We start from the raw sequence: 21,880 nt of genomic DNA, 5'->3' as shown, positions 1-21,880 counted from the left end.
TACAAACTTCAGAAGTTTGTGGCACTTCCTCCTCAGAGGTGCATGGCTGCTGACCTGCACCAATGAGTGCGCACTCTAGACTGACACCGTAAGCTGGACAGCCGATGACCGCCTCACAAGTGGCATTATTTCTGTAGTCGCAGATGCAGTCGTGCTTCGGTCATCTTGGAGGGGACTCCTTAAGTTGTATACACCTATAGAGTTTTCACAGAAAAGTGCACAGCTGTTCGGATGGGAGGTTCTGTCAAATTGAAAGCCTAGTAAGCAGTGGCATAGCCAGATATATCTTCTGGGTGGGGGGGTGTTATACACCACCAGTAAAAAAAAAAAAAAAAAAAAAATAGAGCCTGCGCACAAATGATATGTTTGTAATTTTTCTGCTTTAACAAAGCAGTACTCGGAAAATTTTCGTGGTGGGGGGTGTTCTGGGCCCTCCCTAGCTACGTTCCTGCTAATAAGGGCTCGTACAAAGATTATACTTCTGGTACTTGTTCCAAAGGTTATCTAAATGCATCTCGAAGTGTTGCTAATCTCTTGCGCGGGTTAGTATGATCGTGACTTTGTGCTCGTACGTATAGTGCACGGCCATGTCCTGTCAGTACGTCGCTGAAGGCATTCACTGTGTCAGTAAAATCTGGGCAAGCTGATTACTGGAGTGATGAAGCATCAACCTTGTTAAACTGGTCCTGCAAGAAGTTAAGAAGGCACAGAGTCAGAAGATCTCTATCACCACTATTTCTGTGTACTCTGGCCTTGCAGTGTTTTAGGCACGTAAAGGTGGGAGGTCATAGTGCAGTTCAGTGGCATAAATCCCGAAAAATCACAAGGGGTACACACCTTTCCCATTGCCATGGTGGCCGTTTTGTTTCTATGAATATAAATTTTTGTTTCGAATTGTAGCACTTTTTTCTTATAATGCATAAAAGTGCAGGTTTTCTTTAACTTTAGCGCCATTCTCCATCAGGTATACTTGTTAGAAACTGCCTCCCACAATTTACCCTTGGAAGCTATCCTGTAAAGCATATGTTTTCATTCACTCATGATGATTTTTTTAAATAACACAATCATAGTCGAGCACTCGGATTCATGCTTCATTGTCAATGGTTTCCACCGAATCACCGACATAAATAAATGACAGTAGATGATCATGGATTCTTCATTTACTTCACATTTTGAAGACGAGCGTTATAAACATTTGCAGCACGTCAGAAGTGACCCGTAGCATTTCAGAAAGTGCATCCTCTACAATGCGTTTTGAAACGAAAATCAGCTTTCACTTTTGTACTTTGTGTCTGCTCTTTGGAAGGGCTTCAGATTTCAAAATTGGTTCATGGAGAGTGCGCCATAGTTACGTGTCAATATGATGTTTGAAAAATAAATCTCAAGGTGGGAGACAAGCAGGGGGGGGGATCACGACCCCCCAGTCCTCCCATGATTTACGCCAGTGGTGCAGATCACTTTTTAAGGGAATGCTTGATTAGTGTGCAGCCCTCAATTAGAACTACGATTCGCAGTGGAGACCTGCCTGTGGACTAGCATGCACAAGGGTGGTCTGTCTCATGCCGGTCACTTTTACGTGACTTTTAGATGGACAATTTGTAGTTGTAATGAAATTCATTGCCATTTTAGGTGTTCCCTCTACACAAAATAGTTGTGTATAGGGAATGCTGATAGATACCGATTACAATATCAGTAATGGGCAGGGGCTCAGCGCTGTGGAAAATGCAGGAAATTAAAGCGAAGGGCTTGTAGTGACACCATTCCAGAACAAAAGCCTGATGACATGGTAGGGCCTCAGTGCAATTAATCAAGTTTTTCAAACTACCCATGACCGAAGAGAACATTTTATTGCATTACAAGACTGAATGAAACAAAAGTTTTGCATTTCAGTCCAACTCATGCAAAAAAAAGTACTTGACGTTACCCTCGAGAACGGCGCAAGTTCCGTTTTCGCCGGGTTGTGCTCTGCTAAAGCCCTTTGCTGTGCATTGTACACTGTACATTGGATTTGATGTTTCCGTTAGCGATTCATCATCCTGGCAAATCCTTCCTGGTTGTGTTTGCATACTGGCTGTGACAGAGCTCCTTGATGGGTGTTTTGCTGTTGTACTTGCATTCCGTTTGTAGTGGACATTCTTGACGGACGTACCTCTTTTGCATTTGCGTTTTGTTTCTCCCTCGTCACGCACCTCTTTGATAGACCTTTCCTAATTGCGTTTGCAGGACGCGCGGAGAGGGGCGGCGTGGACGGTGTAGGGGCCCAGTACGCCAGCTCCCCCCAGGTTCCCTGGAGGGGCATGGCTGATCCAGCTGCCTACCCGGGTGAGCCGCGCTTCCTCTACTCCCTTATTAACCTAATCCTAATTTGCTCTTTGTCTCAACATTGGCCTGGCATGGCTGCCTGGTGTTTGGTATCTTGTCAAGCAAACTACTATAGTCGGTTACAACGTAAGGGAAAAAAACGTCAGCTCCTCCCACAGCCATCACTGTCACTCCTGCAGACGACTTATTTGAGTTACATCGAGCACTGAGCACTGAGTCTCGAGCTGAGATTGTTGACTTTGCCCTACAGACACACGTTTGTGTCGCCAGCTTCAAGTCGGAAACTTGGAACGTCCTGGTAAATTTCGTCAGGGATTCTGATATCGCTGCTCAGCCCAAAGTAGTGTTTTAGGTATTAACGATGAACCTTTAACTACTAATATGCATAGCATTTACATTAGTCCAGAAAAAGTACTTACGGTTCGAGTGGAAGCCAGCTAGCACGACTCTTTCACAAGTTAATGGCAGGAGCGCCGTGTTTCTGTGGGTGGAGCCTAAATCTTTGCTTAGGTGGTAACCGAGTGTAATCTCGGAGACCGTGCTGTGATTATCAGCAGGGCTGATACGATGCGGAGATAGCGTTGTGGAAACTGAGCTAATCCCAGAGACAGCGCGATGATGGCTGACTTGATCTTCACAATGGTGTAAACAAAATTGGGTGAATGCTTCAGCTTACACCAGAGATGGTGCAATTAAGGCCTTGTAAGTCGTGCGTGAACTACATAACGGAAGGCAGAGACTGATAACTTAGTTTCAAGGGCAAGGCTGCACAGCTGTACTACGTCTATGTAGAGCAGCCTGACAACATTGCTAGGTGTAGCTGTGGCAGGAGCATGCGTGTGTATTCTGAAATTTAAGATCAAATACAATTGCACGCATCATATATCTCTTGGTATAACATTTAATTGAATGAAACAACTGTAAAAAGCTTCACTTAATGGGACACTAAATTGAAACAATGAATTGGTTTAGATTGATACATTTTACTCTGAAGACTCTAGTGTCCTTAATTTCACTATCATAGCTTTAATAATAGAGGAGAAAATAAAATTCAATTTCTCATTTTTAAATTTCGTGCCAAAATCTCCGCACGTGATGTCACAGATTTCAAAGTGCATTTTTCATATTTCGGCGACATTGGCACAGCGAAATTTGCTGCAACTTGGTCTATGGCCCCATCACAGAACAATGTACTTCATTTTTAACGATTAGGAACGACGTAGGTCCTAGTAGATGCCATCGAACTCTATGATGTCACGGTGATTGGTGCGGGAAGCGTGGTGATTTTGGTATTGTGAAAGAGTACTAATTCTAGAAAATCGGTTTTCTGTTCTGTGTTGCTTTAAGTAGATCCCAGCAAAATGTGTTGCATCTGTCTCATTGAAAACTGTACAACGAAATGATACGTTATATTGTAGGTCAGTTATACTGCGGTCATTCACAGTTTACTTAATTTACTCTGTGTCACATTTGCAAAAGCTTTATCTACAAAGCGCTTCTTGCTGTGCTTGTAAATCTTGCGTGTGTTAAATGTTCCAACGGATACTGCTGCCAAAATTTTTTCCTTCTTTGTCTTTTTATTGCGACTGGGTATAAGTGACACAATGTTTAAAGAAATATGTGCAGCATTAAGATGTTCATCAAATTTTAATGAAGAAAAGAGAACATAAATGAAAAAAAAAACTTAGCACCCAGCATTTGCAACAATATAACTCTTTGCAAAAGTATAGAAAGTATGTCAGATTGCTTCAACTGCTGCCTTATGAGGGGATTTCAATATTTCACACGTTTCTTGATGAGGCAGATAACATCCTAAACTTTTCCTTCAAAACGATATTACTGTTGATGCTGCCTAGTGGACTTTGATAGCAACGGTGTGTTCTGATACTGGTGTGCTATTTTCCTTTTTTTTAGGTTGCGTTGGGCAGAGCATGAACTTCGCAGAACATCCCTATGAAGGCCGTGGTGTAAGTGTCTTTTTTTTTAAATCTTTTCTGTGCCATTGTTTCAGGAAAACACCAAAGTATTCCTAATATTACCCTATTTTCTCATGCATAGCCCGCACAATATGTACAAAAAATTGGGAGCTAAGGTTAACCCTTTGAGAGTCAAGCACGTGCACGTACGTCATCCGCAACAGCCACTTTTATGTGCTCAGTAAAAGTGTGTATGTGTAACATGTAAGTGGCTTGATGTAACATTCTACTGACTCACACTCGGATCAGGCAGCACTGAGTTCTGAAGGTATACAAATCCTATGTATGTACGGCGCACACGTCGAAGTTAATTTAGCAGGATGTGGAACTGCGCTAATCACACGTGTCAGTGCGGACGACGCTGCATGGTAGATGGTGCCTGAACAGTTATTTTCCCACATGCCTGTAGTAGAGAACATAAGTTTGTCCATAGACTTCGCAGCATTTGCACATAACCCGGTTACCGGAGCCGTTCACGGCAGCAGTGTACAGCAGTGGAGCCGGTAGTGACACCTTGTGGCAATTTATCTAACTACTATATATTACAGCTTCTTTTTTTTTTTTTTTTTTTTGGCTGGGTGTTGAAATAAAAGAATGAGACTGCTGTGAGTTTATTATCTCACTGTCAGTGCTTTATACAGAGTATGTAAACGGGTAAGTCGCTGCAGTGTTAGGTTTGTGGGCCTCTGGTTAGGCTATTTTTTTTTTTCCGCTACCAGTGTTGTCCATCACGCACAAGTCTCCGGCAACCCTGCCAAAACTCATGTACGTTGTTTACAGAGCAGACCCGCGGTGACTATATCGCTAGGTGCTTCACTTTCCGATTTGGTGTTTGGAGGAACTTCAAAACTCGGTTAAATTGGTTTTAGGCTCTATTTGTGGCTGATATTGTGCAGATGACACCTATGTTCTCCCAGCAGTGCGATATCGCTGTGAAATTGTTTTCAAATCTTTGTGTCGGGACTCCTTTAATGTGTGAGATATACATGAATTTCGCTGCAACAGTTGGCTTCATGGTAATGCAAGGAAGGGACCTTCACAGCAATACGAGGGTTTTTTTTTTTAATTTTTATTTTCCGCGGTGTGTGGTTGGGGGTGTGGGTTATATGGAGGAGCAGGTTATACACGAGAAAATACAGTATTGTGGCTGGTTAATGTTAAACAGCCTTTATTATCTCGATATCAGCAGTTTATTCATTTATGTACACTATGAAAATCATATTAATAGAAAATTCCCTGTTGTATTAAAGGGATGGGGGCTAAATGCAAGAACACCTGTATACTTAGTTACGTGCACATTACAGAACCCCAGGTGGTCAGAATTAATCCGGAGTCCCCCACTACGGAACCAAACTGAACCGGTGAAAGCAAATAATGTGCTCAAATGTTTGGACGTTGCACCTGGAAGGGATGTTCCTGACATTACGGCTACACAGTTGCACGAAAGTTTCGTTGCAAAAGTTTAAAAATGGGGCATGCTTAGCCCTCGTCTTTCCACCAAACGTCTTTCCCCAAAACGTATGAAAAGCAAAGTTTCTAGGCACGTTACCAGATTAGACTGATGCCCTCTAAACACGATGTTTGGATCTTTTTCGCAGTCAGTGTAAATGTGCATCCGACAAAATTAGTCTATCGCGCTAGGTCTGTATCGACTAGAGACCTGTTAGAACTGCCGCGTTTAAATCTTTGGATGCCTTAATGCGTGCTACTCAAAATGAGCAGTCAAAAAGAGAAAAGAAAAACAAAAAGCAGCATGGCAGAGGTAAAAGTGAATCCCACACAAGTAATGTCTAAATAAGCTATTTCAGAAATGGGGAGGTTCTCACATTTGGAATCATTCGAAGACCGCTGGAAGTCGCAGGTCTGTGACTGCCCCTTCCTACCTCATCGTGTGATTCAAATTAATATAAAGGATGCAGATTTGCATCAATTGTTCATTGCGAGTGCATCCCCAGTTTTGTGCAGTCCCTATTGCTGAACAACGCTTGTTGAGAGTGCATGTCGACTGAGCTCTGCACGGAGCTATCGCCTTTAATGTACAGTACTTACTGACTGAAACGTCAACATTTAGGGCCAAGTAATGTGCATACTTTCGTTTCCAGCCTCTACAATTCGTGTCATGTCGGCATAATTTCGACTCGGCTACATCAGAGCCAATGTCACCTTTAGTGGCCAGATTTTCAGCGTAATGATGCGGTTATCATGAGCAATTCGTTATAGCAGTCATTATATTTAAAAAAAAGATATCGTGTTTCAATCATTGAGTACTGTACTCCCATGAAGAGCTCCGTTTGTTACATAGTGATCAGGTTGGCAAACACTGTTGGCACTTCACCTTGCAGCCTGGTCACTGTCAAAGCGGCGGTGGGGGTTACCCATACCCGGGACAGTACCGGCCTCACCCGAGCTCTCCGCCTGCATCCTATGGTCCACCGCCGGGCCAGCACTGTGGCGGCAGCTACGGCAACGGACCCATGCCCAGCAGTCCCGGGCCCTACCCACGGCAGCCGTACCCCGGCGCTGTGCCCGAGATGCGGTACGGTCCCCGCCACTCGGCCCCGCCGGCGTATCCGGGCTCTCCGGCACCACTCTCAAAGCCACCAGGCGCATGGGACCACGGAATGGGCGGTGGTGGCGGAAACTATGGTACACGGCCCGTCATGATGCAGAGTCCGCCACCGATCCGCTCACCTGTCAGCAGTGCACCGACGATGCACACGATGGGCAACTACCGGACGGTGGTGCCTCCGGGGCCTGCCGGCCCTCCCATGGGCGTGGCACCACCCCCGCCTCACGGCAATGTGCCGGTCTCGCAGAGCCAATCACCCTCGTGGTCCCAGTCGCCCAGGACGACCCCTTCCCCGCTGGCCTGCCACGCGCGGTCTCCGGCACCGTCGCAACAGCCACCGTTCTCCCCGCCGACGCCCGCGCCTACCCCGCAGCTCCAGAAGCCTCCGTCACCCATAACAGGCTCCCACGATCCCCTCCAGTCACTGGAGAAGATGGTTCTTCTGGACCCCCACAACAGCAGCAGCGGAAGCGCGAGCTATGGCGTCATGCAGGAGTCGTCCGGTTACGGATCCACTTCAGGTGGTGGCACTGAGAGTGGACCCAGCTCGCCGTACCCGACGTACTACAACCTCGACCAGAACCGGATGTGCACTCCGCCAGATCCAGGCCCACCATACGGCATCGCAAACTTCGCCGCTACGGGCGCCTACCGCACGGTGCTGCCCAACATGGACGGCAACCCGGCCCTGCGGGGCGAAAGGACCAGTAGTGGCGGCATTCCCGCTCCGCCTCCTGGTGTGTATGCTCAGCCTGTTGTGAATGGTGTGAACGATGGTGATTTCGGGACGGGTGGTAGTCCCATGGCGGGTCCTCCGCCAAGGGTTGGTGAATTCGAACGGCCCTATGCTGGTGCAGGACAGAGGGGAGGATCGCCGCCCAGCGACGACCCAATGAAGCGGCGGCGTAGTTTGGACAGTACACCGTGCAATCGGCCTTCCAGCGTCGGGGGCCAGGGGCCGTCGGGTGTGACGTCGGCTTTGGGTGCCGTGGACGGCGGGTGCAAGCTCAGGCGTCGCAGTGTCGCGGGTGTTCCCGATGGAATGAATACATCGCCGGTGCCCCTGACGGTTATGCAGAGGGAACAGTCGCCAGCCCAGAGAGTGAAAACGGAACCAGAGGTGAGCGCGTCGGAACCAGAGCGCGTGCCAGTGAGTGGTTCTGTGAGTGTTAGTGGTACTACTATTACTACGGCTGCTGCTGCCGCTGCTACGGCATCATCAAGTGCCACCTCCACTTCCTCTGCTGCCACTCCGCAACAGCAGTCACCAACGAAGCGCAAGAGGGGACGACCCTTTGGCGCAAAAAACAAGGCCAAGGACTCGGGGACCGTTGTCAAGCGGAGGCAGCGCAAAGCAGCACCAGCGACGCACCCAGCGGTTGCCGCGACACCCACCACCTCGGTGGTCGCTGCGGCAACGACAACGAAGGTTCGCACGCCCACGACGGGACCCTACATTCGTGTGCTCGGGACGCGCGAACGCCCACTGTCGTCGCACATCGTCAACATGACTCCGCGCACTGTGCCAGAGGACGAGAGCAAGCGGAAAAAGGTCAGTGCCCCCCCGGCCCGTGTGGGGCCGCACCACGCGACAGGTCGTCGGCTCGCCGGATCGGCGGCGCACACAAGCACGTTGTCACCCCACTACGACGCTGTGACGCGGGACCCTACGTGGTTGTGCGCGTTTTGCCTGAAGGGCAGCCATCACCAAGGTGAGTGGTGGCCTTTGGTTGCATTCCAGTTTGCTCACCTTGGGCATGATACTCAAGCGAAGCTTGTAGTGCCTCACAAGTGTCGTTGGCATTGTGTGTATTTGAAGAAACCTGGCACCCGCGAGTGCGAAGAAATGCCGCCCTCAAAGGTGCACTAGTCACATGCGTAAAAAAAATTTGTATGCGCCGTTTTCCAATAATTGATGCTGTCTCGATCATGGGCTTGTCGGCAAATAGCCGCTTCTAATATGGCAATCTGATATCGGGGTCACTTCTGATTTCACATTGCCACATTTCATTGTTGCCTGCGTATGAAGGCATGACCGTCGCTGTTGCCCGTAGCAACAGAAATGTTGCACTGCTGAGCACGTGGATGGAGGTCCCGTTCCCAGCATTGAGGAAGGAAACAGTTAGAGTGGAGCATTGCACAAGGTTGCAACAGCTGTGCCGATTGTGTCAATTTGATACAATTCCTTATTTTTGCGCCAAGCTGGGCCAAAACCGTGAAATTTGTTGAAATTGTGCCACACTGCACCAAAATACCCGAGCAGCCTCAAAATTTTTCTCGGTACTGCTAATTTTAGCAAGAAATGGAGAATGCGTTAATCACCTGCAGTTTGCGCATCATCATCCAATCCAATCCAGACACACAGCCCATAACCCTAACTACTTGTTCAGTATACCCTAACCTCACTGCTAAAGAAAAGAAGAAAAAAAAGACAGCGGTTCTAAATTTCGTGGCCTTGTTCCATCACGTGCCAAACCCATTTTAAGCTGCTTTTGCTGCAGTACGCCTTTGCTGTACGGAAAAGCGTAGTGTGATTTAGAAGGGGCTATTAGTACTTGCTGTCACGGGACGCAGCACATTTTGTTCCTTAATTACTCATGCATGCACATGCCATATAATAACAAGTGCTAGTATGATTCCTGACATCTAAAAAATTACTGGCGATTGTTCAGAGGGGTGTACAAGACGTCTGCGGCCTTGAGAAACAATAAACAAAAACATACGCAAGTTCTCTTTCTTTGCAAGCCCCTTTTGCTCCTGCTTTACAAATCTCCTCAATTTCGAGCTTGCCAGGTTGGCAGATTCACACTAGCATATGCAGCGCCTGTCACATTGGTTTGACAGGCTCTGCAAATGCCAATGTGGACTTCAACATTATTTGCGCTGTGGGCTGGTTCAGCAGACTGCTTTTATTGAAATAGCAGTGCTCACGTGCACATTGTACGAGTTAGCTGACGTTAAATAGTTTGTACATATATTTGTAGTTTGTACATAAACAGTTCATACATAAATAGTTTGTACATAAATCTAGGATTTCGGGCTAAAAAAAAAGAGGGCATTTTTTTCTCCGTAACCTGTTCCAAATGTGGATTTTCGTGCTCCAAAAGCAACATTTTGCTGCTCCAAAAGTGGCTCCGAAACCTAATTCGGCTGTTGCACGCCTGATTGCACAATGGATAGAAATAAAGAACAGTAGTATGTCTGGCATGCACATACAAAGCTTCGCCGATGGGGCAAGGGCTCCTAAATTTTTGTTCTCCCCATTGCAAAGGGCCGCCCTGGTGTTGTCGGTAGGGGTGAAACTTGCGCCGCTCAGAGTGTCTGCTTTGCCTGTACACACACACAATTGGGTCTTACCTCTGAGCCATTTGGGTGTTGTCATTGCGTAAAGGCCGGTCTGTTGCCTGGAGGGATATGTGTGATTTGTAATTGGGTCTTACCTCTGAGCCATTGGGGTGTTGTCGTGCCGTCAGCTTTGCCACTTTGAGGCTCGTATTCTTTTTGGAACAGCGGCGACAAAGCATTCGGGAGTTTGATTGCAAAAACAAAAAAGAACGAAAGAAAGAAAACTAGGTGACTGCTTACGTGGCAGCAAGCAGTCTATCCTGACCTGTAAAATGTGACACTGTCATTGAAAAACAAACAGAATCTCTGCGCGCATAACTTAGGCTAACTCTGGAACATTTGGTTGATCTGCTATTGTATTTGCAATGTCTGGAAAGTCTGCGAAAGAAGCTGGAACTACCATTTCCCTTTGCAAAACTCTCGTGACGCTTGTGCCGCCATTGATACCGTACGTGCCAGCAAGAACTTCAAGAATGTCAAATGTTTTTACAACAAAGCTGTATATGCCTAGGCAAAATCAAGATTTGTCTTATGTGCGGAAAAATCCTAGCACGTATGTGCCACTGAAATTGGGCACATCCCACTACTCACCACTGGTCCACTAACAATGAAGGGAATGCACAGGTGGCATACGCCAGTTAAGATTTTTGCACAGACGTAACCAATAATTAAGAGTTTATTGAACCATGGGATTAACCCAGTGATAAACACCGGGGCCACACGTTTCAGCTTTGCTGGTTAACCCTTTCAGACGCCACCTTTGGAGAACTGCTTGTAAATGCGTCAAATCGACACATTGTTATTTCAAGGCACTCGATATTATATTGTAATAAAAATAATGTCTTATACGTTAATTTATGTGTGTTATAGTAATAAATTCTAATTACTTTGTAATTAAATGTCTATTTATTCTGAAGCCATTCATGCTCTGTTTTTGCATAAATGTAATGAAATCTCAGACTACAAATATAGTGCAAATTCGTTTTTGGTTATGTCCACGTTGACCAAAGAAAAATTATACTTTTTATGCGGGTCACGGGAAGCGGCACGTCGAACGACTCATCGAATATGGTAGTGCCTTCAGTAAAGTGATCATATGCAACAGTGCGCTGCAAAATGAAGTTAAATGAAGACAAATTTATTATCCAGGAGGTTCAATTCATCCAAAGCTCAATGTATCTTGCTCTTTCCTAGCCCCTAGTCGATACAAATAGCAAAAACAAGTGGTGTACACAATTGTGTACACAGTGCCTCAAAGGGTTAAGCCATCTTTATGGAGCGCTTGGACGGTGATTTTGTTTTCTCTGTTTCTCCCCTTCGTCACGACAGGTTAATACTTGCGAATGTCTAAAACAATTATATTTTTGATGACATTGCCTTAGTCATCGAGATAGTACAGTAAATCTGTGGCACAAAATGCGACTTCGGCGGGGCATTCTAGTATTAGCCCAACGATGCAGGGCATCCTTGGTATAAATCTGTTGCTAGAATTCAACCATTCATAACAACAAAACGGGTCTGAAATTCCTCTGAGATTCGCTTTGGCAGCGTACAAAACGCAGCGTTAACTCAAGGACTACACCGGGCATAGAGTTTCTCACAATAATACCTAGAGGGAAATCTGGCGCCACCGTCTATGCGAATTTCTTAAGGCGCGTCGTTGCCGCGATGGTAATGACGGTATAGTACGTGTCTGCGAGGCTTGTGTAGAGCGAGGCTTCGGCTAAAAGGCGGATTTGACTGTGCAAATAAAGCTTCTCTGAAACATAACTTTTTTAAATGGATCTCATTCACGCGTACTAGATTCTAGAATAAAAGTCCACCCACCTGTCAGGCATAACCAAACAATGAAAGAAACAGACGACGAGCAGTTGCAGAGTGAACGCTGGCTTTGTCGTCTGCCTTCCAAGTTTAGCGGCTGTTCGTTACGTTTTACGCTTCGTAGAAGTGTACATCAACGCATAAGTTTCCAAAGTTAAATAAAACTCATTTCTGTGCAATGATAAAAAAGAAATAGCTTACTACGTGCTCCTTCAGTACAAAATCAACCATTTTGACGCAAGAAACGTGTTGAAGCCAGACGCGTCTTTGAGATGTCCGGGCTCTTCGTGAACGATACCAATCCGAGCCAAGTCTGAAGCTCACATATACCGTCATTCCCATGCATACAACAGCTCACTAGCGCCAGATTTCCCTCTAGGTAATTCTGAGAAACTCTGTGACACCAGGGCCACAGAGCAAGAAATATTTAGGAGGCGCGCGCAACTCCGCCATTTGAGGTGACCGGATAACGTCACGCTGCCGGAGAGCCACATCATGGTGGCGGCGTCTGGTGGCAGATAAGGAAATTGCTGCCGTTTCGGTTTCCGAGGGAACCGGTCATGCGCATTGCTTTCGTTCCGCCACAGTCACATAGAGCGTGAACGCGGAGCGCGTTCCGTTTCTTGCTCCATCGTCACGAACTCCTTGCGTAAGCTTGCAGAAACTAATGCAATGAAAAAGAAAAAGTGTGGAAAAAAAGAAAGAAATTACATGTTTGCTGACTGGAACGCCACTGTCTTCTGCTCACGAACACTGCCGAAAAGCGCACACGTGCGTGTTTGCCTAAAGCCGGCTCGCACAACTGGTCATGTTTTTTGTTTGTTGGTTGGTTTTGCTGCACCTTGGTTGCCACTGCTCACCGCAAGACGCCGCGAATTAAAGTGCCTCGTTCGGCGCATGTTGATTATGTTATTATTGTGATGTTATCTGGATGCCCGTTCTAGCAGGAGTTTCACCTCTTAAGTATTTCTTACTTCGTGACTGGGGCACGCAAACGCCGATGTGCAAATGCCACTACCAGACTCCTAAGTCAAAGCATGAAGGTCGCCTCCAGATTTTTCTTTTTCTGCCTTTGTGCCTTCATCTTTCTCCCCTCTTTCGCCCTCCCTCCTCAATTGTGGCCTACTGTGTTGCAGCATAGCAGACGACCTTTTGCAGAGTGAAGCGCGCATGGCCTGGCAATGCACTTGAAGCACTCACGCTAGAAGTCTTAGCTTAGAGTATCTTTGTGTACAGCATAGAATTTCTGTCCAAAGGTTCATACAAATTTATTTACTGCAATTTGTTTTACTGTTTTGATAACTATTCGGCAAATTAGTGCATCTGAACGAGCGCTAAAACTGGCCCCTGACAACTCCAAATGTACCGTGTACGTTAACTAAGTCCACGACTTTTGTGGAGCTTGTGTCACAAGGTGTCATTGTGAACAGTTGTAAATTATTGTTTCAAAATTGGAAGCTAACGAGCCGATCGCCCGCAAGCCTAACGGAGCATAGATAAACTGCGTCATCCTTGCCAGGTGAATTCGCGGAGCATGTCGATTATCACCTGGGAAGGCAGGTAGAGGCCACGAATGGTTGTAGCTCCGAAGGGTCGGCAGGGCATTACAGCTGTAGTACGGCCTACATGCCAGCCTTTGTGCATGCCAATTTCCTAAGCACGCGCAAAGCAATCTACGAATTGCACAAATGTGGTTTGTTGGGCTAGTTGGTCACGCATTTGTTAACAGGAAAAAACAGTGCAAAGGGAGACGAAGCACAAGCGAAGGTGCTAGAACGAGTGCTGACTAACAACTGCTCGAGCTGTTAGTCAGCGCTCATCCTCTGTGTTACTAGACATTAGCTAGACAATAGCTATAGCTAGACAATAAACATACAGTTTATTGTCTACATATGTCATTTTGTTCATTTTAGTTCAGCCGCTTCTAATAGAGTGCTACTCGAGTTATTTGTGCAGCTTGTGAAAATGAACAAAGCAGCAAGTGCGAGGCAGTGCCCCGGCCAGGTGTACACCAATTGTGTACACAGCGTCTCAAGGGCTTCAATCAAGTTAGGGCAAGGTAGGAAAGTGTACACTTATAGTACACTGCTAAGAAAGGCAGTCGAAGACAAGTCCTTTTGTGAAAACATTGGCTTTAGCAACATTGCCTATTTGATTCACCAATGTTCACATGTATTAGTAAATTAACCGTTATCCACGCACCCCTTCCACAATAAAAAAAAAATAGTTATCACTCTTGTAGTGAGAATATGCTCTGGTAAGCTAGAAAACGTGCAACAGGAAAAATACATGTGGTGACACTGTGCTGAAGTTCCTGTACTAACCACTTCACTGTAACACAAATTTTGACATCCGCTAGTGACCGCATAATTCTCCGTTGATAAAAATGCATCATGTTGTATTCTAAGGGAGCTAGGACTGTAACAAGGCAAGCTTAGAAACATTTTATTGAGCCAATGTGGCCAAATTGCAAAAAGAAGATGAAGAAAAACAGACATTTATGTTCGTGATAGCATGAGGACATTGACAAGCTTGGATTTCGACACAAATTCCAGAAATGAAACTTCGACCTTCATTTTCTTTTCAATTATAACCCTGTGGTAACAATATTAACGGCGATAGGGTTCTGGAATAATGAAGCTTAGTGCTTCATTATTGCCGTATTGAAAGAGGGAGGGGGTACAAAAGAATGGCGCTTCATTTTGCCTCTCTAATGCAGCAGAAATGACGAGTTTTGGTTGTTCCGCAAACTGCTCACAGTCCAGCAAAAGCGAATCGCCCAATTGGTGTTGCCACCTGGTGGTGCAACACTCAACTAATCAAACGACAGAGTTGTTATTGCAATAACCAAGTGTACTTTGCTTTGCTGCTATCTAGCAGCGTAATCAGTAATACGTTACCTTTTTTGACCAGAACAGAAAAGCATGTTTATAAAGCATTTCCAAGGTGAACAGCAAGTTTTAGTACTGCGTACAAAGTGTCCATAACAGCATTGCGTGCGCAATAAGCCATGCTTCGAATAACGCAGACAAGTAGAAGTTTTGCGCTTAGGCTCTATAAGAACTGCGACATGCTTACATACGCAACACTTTTACGGATGTAATGCATGCAGTACTGAAATTCGCTATTATCGCTGCATGACAGTACAGCTCTTTGCATGTGCTTTTTCTGTTAGATGCATGTTTAGATGCAGTACTGTTTTTTCCCCAAAATGTGCTGTTTGTAGTACACTGTTTTTTTCCCAAAATGTGCTGTCACTCGTTTGTTCAGTTGTTTCAGTGATTCCACTCCTGCGCCAACTGCGCCAAAGTGCGCCAAATTGTATTTACTGCGCCATCCTGATAATATCGACGAAATTTGCGCCAAACTGCGCCAAAGTCTCGAGTTGGAGGGCGTCTATCACCGGCAATCGCACCGCCGGCGCGTCAGAACATGTGCAGCTCGATCTTGGGGCTCCCAGTAAAGTCGCAATCATGGACCAAGAATTATTCCGCTGAATAAATAGCGCTCGCGCGTGCGTTTCGAGTAAGCCACGATGCCATGCACGGTGCCGACGCAGCTTCTGTACTGCAAGTCGGCTCGACAGCAAAACGCGCTCCCCCCAGAGGCTCGTGACGTCTAGGCCTATCGGTAGCGAGAAAGTGCGACGGCGATTCATCGGCGGACGTCTTCTGTTCCAGAAACGTTGCGATAGTTCGTTTCAAGCGTCGCACGGCACGTAAGGAAAGCAATGTTCAGTAATTATACTACATGAGTGCCGCTAAAATGTCTGTCACATCTGTTTCCGGACATCGCGGAATGAAATCTGGGATCGCTCGCAGTCAGGGGCGTAGCCAAGGGGGGGGTTGGGGGGGTTCAAACCCCCCCCGAAATTTTTCAGTTTTGCTTGCGTATATATACACGCACACATACAAACGCACGCACGAACATACATAAAGTATGGTTGAACCCCCCCCCGAAAAAAATTTCTGGCTACGCCCCTGCTCGCAGTAGATATATGGGACAATATTGAATTTTCCTTGCTTCGCGTTTATGGAAGAGCACGCGAGCGGTGGAAACGCGTTGACACTTTTCCTCAGATATACTTTATCCATGGATCTTCACCCAGAACAGCTTTTTCGTAATTCCTTCCGCCAGCACGTCCGAGTGTGCACTCTGCGGTAAATACCCCCTAAAAGGCCCTGCCCTTTCGAGCTCACGTACTAGGGTTCGAATTTTTTGCTTGCTTTTTTAAAAATGTCATCTCATTAGTAAAATCATATCTCCTGGTCGGAGCAGCCGCAAATGCGCAGCTGTCAGTAGCGGGCCTGTCGCTGACGGCCCACAGTGAAGCGGCTACACCATGTTACACGTCCGCCTCTCGCTTTCGGGGGTCAATAGCCAACGGTTAAAAAAACTAAGTTTAGCTTAAGAGCGAAGAAATGAATGCGATACCAAAAAATTGTATTGTGAAACGTAGTAAGACTAGCAGCTAACCCTTTTGGATCCCATCTCGCGTAACTCAACAAAACGCTGGTTTAAGGGAATATGGCCCCTCCAGGAACCGAAACGTTTTCTTTCTCTGAGTTTCCTAAACGCGAAGTAAGCGTTGAGAGCACAGCAAGTTTACGAGCCGTCTCCTGATGCCTCGAGATAGCGCGCGCGCAAGCGACTGCGACCTTCGAACGATGCGCCCCCCCCCCCCTTTCCGCTCCTCTGGCGTTTGATGAGCAATCCACAGCAGGCCCGCACGCGGGAAGATATCTCATGCGCTGTCCGTGCAGCGGAGACAGACGGCCGGCTAGTTTAATCTCCGCTTCAGCCGCGTTCGTCGCCAGCGCTCGCGAGCTAGAATGCGCGGCTAGAATGCACGTGGTGATGTTATTAATTGGGACTTTATACGGAAAATTACTGCAACGGCGACGGCAAAAATCCGCCGAGAGTGTCCATATAATTGCTATCGCAAGGGTCAATGTACGGGGCAGATTTTGCGCCCCCCCCCCCTCTTAGGTGATTAGGTGGGGGGGCGGCCGCCCCCCCCTCCCGCCCCCCTGTGCGCACGCCTATGCTCCTGAGATTATTTTTTCCATGAGATTTGGAATGAATCGAAATATTTCTAGCCTTCATAAGAGCCCCATAATAATACTCAGGTGCTTGAATGTTAATGCAATATGCTTCTGTATTGCACGCCAGGATATAAAATTCGCTGCTCCAAAGTGCTCCCAGATGCAAAATTATCTGCTCCAAAGTGCTCCAAGATGAAAATTTTGCTGCTCCAAAGTGCTCCAAAAAGGAAATTTTGCTGCTCCTAAAATTGCTCCAAATCAGAAGTCCTCAGTAGCATCACTGAGTTGTTTGCTTGCTCATTCGACCAGTAAGTAGTTTGTGTGCCAACTACGTTCATGAAATGCTTGTGCTGTAACGCAAAAGGATTAGTGCACCGAATTTTGTTTTGAATAAAGAAATGCTGCCTAAATATAGCAACTAACGTGGGCCTACAAGTAAGTTGTTTGTTTAATAAAGCAAACTTGTATTTGCTATTTGTATCGATTAGGGGCTAAGAAAGAGCAAGGTACATTGAGCTTTGGGTGAATTGAACCTCCTGCATAATAAATGTGTCTTCATTGAACTTCATATTGCAGCGTAGTGTCGCATATGATCACTTTGCTGAAGGCACTACCATATTCGACGAGTCGTTCAATGTACCGCATCCTGCGACCCACGTCAAAAGTATAGCTCTTCTTTGCTCATCGTGGACATAACCGAAAACGAATTTACGCTATATTTCTAGCCTGAGATTTCATGCTGTTTATGCAAGAACAGAGCATGAATAGCTTCAAAATAAATAGATATTTAATACAAAGTAAATAGGAATTCTTACTATAACACACATAAATTAACGTATTACGACATTATTTTTGTTGCATTATAATACCGAGTGCCTTGAATTAACATTTTATCGTTTTGACACATTCACAGACAGTTCATCATAGGTGCCGTCTGGAAGGGTTAAGGGAAGAGAAGAGATATTGTGTGCAGGCTCGCTCACCTCCCCTCTTGTTGAAAGGTTTGCTGTAGCAACATTCCGTGTTCAATAGTTTCTCATTGCATCAGGCCTCCACGTTCCCCTGAACTTCTGTCGTGTTTTGATTAATACAGACTAGAATCATTTCGCTCTTTAGCACAGCTTCAAGAAACATTACTAAAACACGGAAGTGTTGCGCCTTTTAACATTTCCGTTCGTGCCCCGTGCCAGGGCTGGGTGATCTGTATGGGCCGTACCCGGGCACCATGGTGCGGCCGGCCGAGCCGGAACCGGTGAGCTGCCAGGAAGAGGCACTGCTGCGCAGGGGCAGGGCCACCAAACGGAAAAAGAGCGACTCATTCTCCGGCACCGAGGACGGCTCCACACCACGGCGAGGTATCCGGCAGGTGAGCCGACCCTCGCCTGCTACCCCATTTGCCTCGTTTCACTCGTGTGAGAAAGGGCTACTTTCAAGACACACCAAAGAGGAAGTGAATCAAGGGCTTGTTTCTTTGTTAAACACAACCTAATTAAACCGACAGACAATAAAAGCCAAGGGAGGCATGGGGACATTAATTTGTAGTTTTTAGCTGTAGTGTAGGATTCATGGCATAAATGGAAACGAATTAAAGTGGATGAAAAATCATCTTGCCGCAGGTAGGGACAAAACCTAAAGCCTTTGGGTAACTCGTCCAGTGCTCTACCAACTGAGCTACTGCAGCGGTTGTTTTCCCATCCACTTTATTGGGTATTTCTGTGCCTGTAATCCTGGGAGTGTTAGTGAGCGCCACTCGTAGCCATGATGGCAAGTGTGAAACACCCTTTATTTAAGGCTGGTGTCACGTCCTACGTGACGTGAAGAACGTGACGCCAGGTGGCAAAAACAGTGTGTCCGCCTGTACCATCACTTGACATCCACTGCAGTCACCGATAGCCTGTTCAGTCGACCTCTAGGCACAGAGCAGGCTTTGATAATTTGTTCAACTTAGATGTAAGGGCACTAAATGTTGTGCGTGTTAACTGGCAGTCACGTTTTTTACAGCGAAGCAGGATACCTCTTGTTGGTTGGAAAAATTCTGAAAAACGCCAGGCGCCTAAAACCACCAACAGACGTGCTCGCGTGCTCCTCCGCTAGCCGTTGTGCGCACTCCTTGCGTTTTCACCTTGGACACTGAGGAAGGGCATTCCTCAGTGTCCAAGGACACTGAGGAAGGGTGGACAGACGAGCCGACGAACGTGTTCGCTGTAAACTTGCGTGCAACTGCAACGCCACAACTAAATTTCAACCTCTTGGTGGTTTAGGGGCCCTTTAACAATTGAAGGCAAATGGCATATCTTTCTTTGCAGTCAGGCATAGAGCTCAGTATTCGTTTCAATAAAGTGAACCACACAAAGCAAGCATCAAAACCGCATGATGTATGATAAGGCGCTTGTGAATAATGAGAACACCCTCCCACGCGTTCCCAGTAAAGATTATCTTGCAGCTGCTTTGCACTTCACACGAGGGCTTCGAATGACATCAAACGACCCTTCCTTCTCCCCACGTGTATTCCCCCCCTTTCATATTTGAAAGGAAGACGCATCTAGCAACTCATTCAGTTCATTCTCAGACTGCGATGGGTAGACCGCGAGAATTAACCCGTTGAGGGTCAAGGACTGTGGGATCCGTGATCATCTGTTCTTATTATCGCCGGCTCTCAGAGCACGCGGAAGACAGCAGACGCGGTTGGTTCAACGAACACATTTAAGTTGATTACACACTGCTTTTACATTCGGCGAGCTCGCCGGCCGAATCTTATTACAATCTAGTCACCCGCTAAAACAATTACACGCGGACAATGAACACTTGGATAGCATAACACACACTCAACAACGTAACACATGAAATACACCATAACATACGACAAGCAAAAACCGCGAATGCGGCGTCGCGAGGACGCACGACTCACCACTACGAGGGGCCCCGAGGGAAACGAGCCGCGGTATCGTCCCCCATCGGGACCCACCGCGGGAAGCCGCCCGTCCACGCCAGCCGCCAAATCCCAAGAGACTCCCTTTTTCCCGCCCGGCGGCCGCGGCGGGCTCGCTCGCTTCTCTCCGGTGGCGCGGCCATCGCTCACGCGCAAACCCCAACGCTCGCGAGCCCGGCGCCACTGCCGCCGACGGCCTATCCGCGAGGCTGTCGGCTCCTGTGGAGTTGTCTGCGCCACTAGGCGCAGACAACTCCACAGGAGCCGACAGCACCCCCACATCCCCCCAACCTTAATTCAACACATATCCCGGAAAAAAACACCTGAAAACAAACATCCCCCCAACCTTAATTCAACACATATCCCGAAAAAAAACTTTAAAACAAACAGCTACACAAGCTCTACGAAAAACAACACATGTGGCCTAAATGTCCCTAAAGAATGTCCGTGCACCGCGACACAGCCGCTGGTCGACACCGCTGCACTGGCTCGACGGCTTGGCGTCAGTCCCGGAACCGCAAAGGCGACGTGGCCGTCGGCGCGAGAGAGCGTCACTCGCACCGACACGTCCTCCGGTTGTGGGCAACACTCACGAGGGCTCCAGCTTGAAGACCGCCGCGCAGGTCACAGGCATGTCCATTGGCCAAGATGTCTCGACCGCATTCCTGGCCAGCGGCGAAGAAGACGTGCAGGGGACAGCCAGCCGCGGGTTACGTCAATCCCGCTGCATACATTCAAAACACTCGACAGAACGATGCCGCAGGACAAAGGGAAGGGAGCCACGGGCGCAGCGCCCACGTAGCAACGGCTAGCAATGATATCGGCGGTGGCAGACGACAAATTTAAGTGAACCAATGTTGCTTTTCTTAATTTGTGCAAACGCAAGCTAAATTAAACGAGGGAAGCAGAGTGCAACACCTCATCGCCACGATCCAATGGGTTGTGTCCCCCGCGCGACAGGCGGCTCCGCAGAGTCTTAGGCCCAACGAGTCGCTCGACAACAACCGGCATCCAAAACGAGCACCCCGCACAGGCGCAGAGGAGGCAGCCGCGAGGAGACATCAGCTCTGTGAGGTGGCCCTACGTGCTCGCTGCACACAGCAGCTTACCGAGCGATCGGCGCCCACTGTCCCGGACGATGTCACGACGCCCCGGCGTCGAGCCGCAATACCAGCAGCAACGACACCCGTGGCCCCTGGCCACCCGGCTACACAAGCCGCGACTCCCAGAGTCAAAGAGACAGAAGAAACTATTTACAGAAACCCGGACCACCTATGAGGCTTCCGTATTTGCTCACTTCGGGCTTGCCTACAATCCACGTACTCTATGCCTCGCTCTCCCATGATGCGGAGCACATGGCTCGTACCGAAAACTCAACGACGTTTTTTTTTATAAATAAAATGAACTTCCGTACAGAAAAAAAAAGAACTCTTAGCGTGCCGACGTGTTCAAACATGCCACAACAACCAATCTCCCCACTTGCGAACAGCAAAAAAAAAAAAAAACCAGCGGGCCGACAAGTTCAAACATGCCACAACAACCGATCTCCTCGCTCTCAAGAAAGCACGCCGCCATTTTGCGATGACAATCCCCCCTAGGCCTACTCTAACCCGGCTCACACAAAGGATGCCCCAAACCGCGAAAACTGTCGTCCGATGCCCCAAGAGCCCCACGTTGGGCGCCAGTGTGGGATCCGTGATCGTCTGTTCTTATTATCGCCGGCTCTCAGAGCACACGGAAGACAGCAGATGCGGTTGGTTCAACGAACACATTTAAGTTTATTACACACTGCTTTTACATTCGGCGAGCTCGCCGGCCGAATCTTATTACAATCTAGTCACCCGCTAAAACAATTACACGCGGACAATGAATA

At 47.4% G+C, this 21,880-nt stretch overlaps 1 protein-coding gene across 3 annotated transcripts in view; it reads left to right on the top strand.

Moving 5' to 3' along the window:
• Positions 1–21,880, top strand: part of LOC119399908 (trithorax group protein osa) — a 61,468-nt gene that overhangs the window by 24,780 nt on the left and 14,808 nt on the right. For all 3 annotated transcript variants that reach the window (XM_049417893.1, XM_049417894.1, XM_037666797.2), the window contains exons 2-5: positions 2,224–2,322; positions 4,237–4,289; positions 6,641–8,579; positions 18,269–18,444. In XM_049417893.1, the coding sequence (XP_049273850.1) occupies positions 2,298–2,322; positions 4,237–4,289; positions 6,641–8,579; positions 18,269–18,444 (2,193 nt within the window). In that variant the 5' untranslated portion in view covers positions 2,224–2,297. The remainder of the gene's footprint in view (positions 1–2,223; positions 2,323–4,236; positions 4,290–6,640; positions 8,580–18,268; positions 18,445–21,880) is intronic.

This window comes from Rhipicephalus sanguineus, chromosome 7 (genome assembly GCF_013339695.2).
Source record: "Rhipicephalus sanguineus isolate Rsan-2018 chromosome 7, BIME_Rsan_1.4, whole genome shotgun sequence".
Taxonomy (NCBI): Eukaryota; Metazoa; Arthropoda; class Arachnida; order Ixodida; family Ixodidae; genus Rhipicephalus; species Rhipicephalus sanguineus.
Note: the sequence above shows the minus strand (reverse complement) of the source record. Positions and strands in the feature narration are given on the sequence as shown.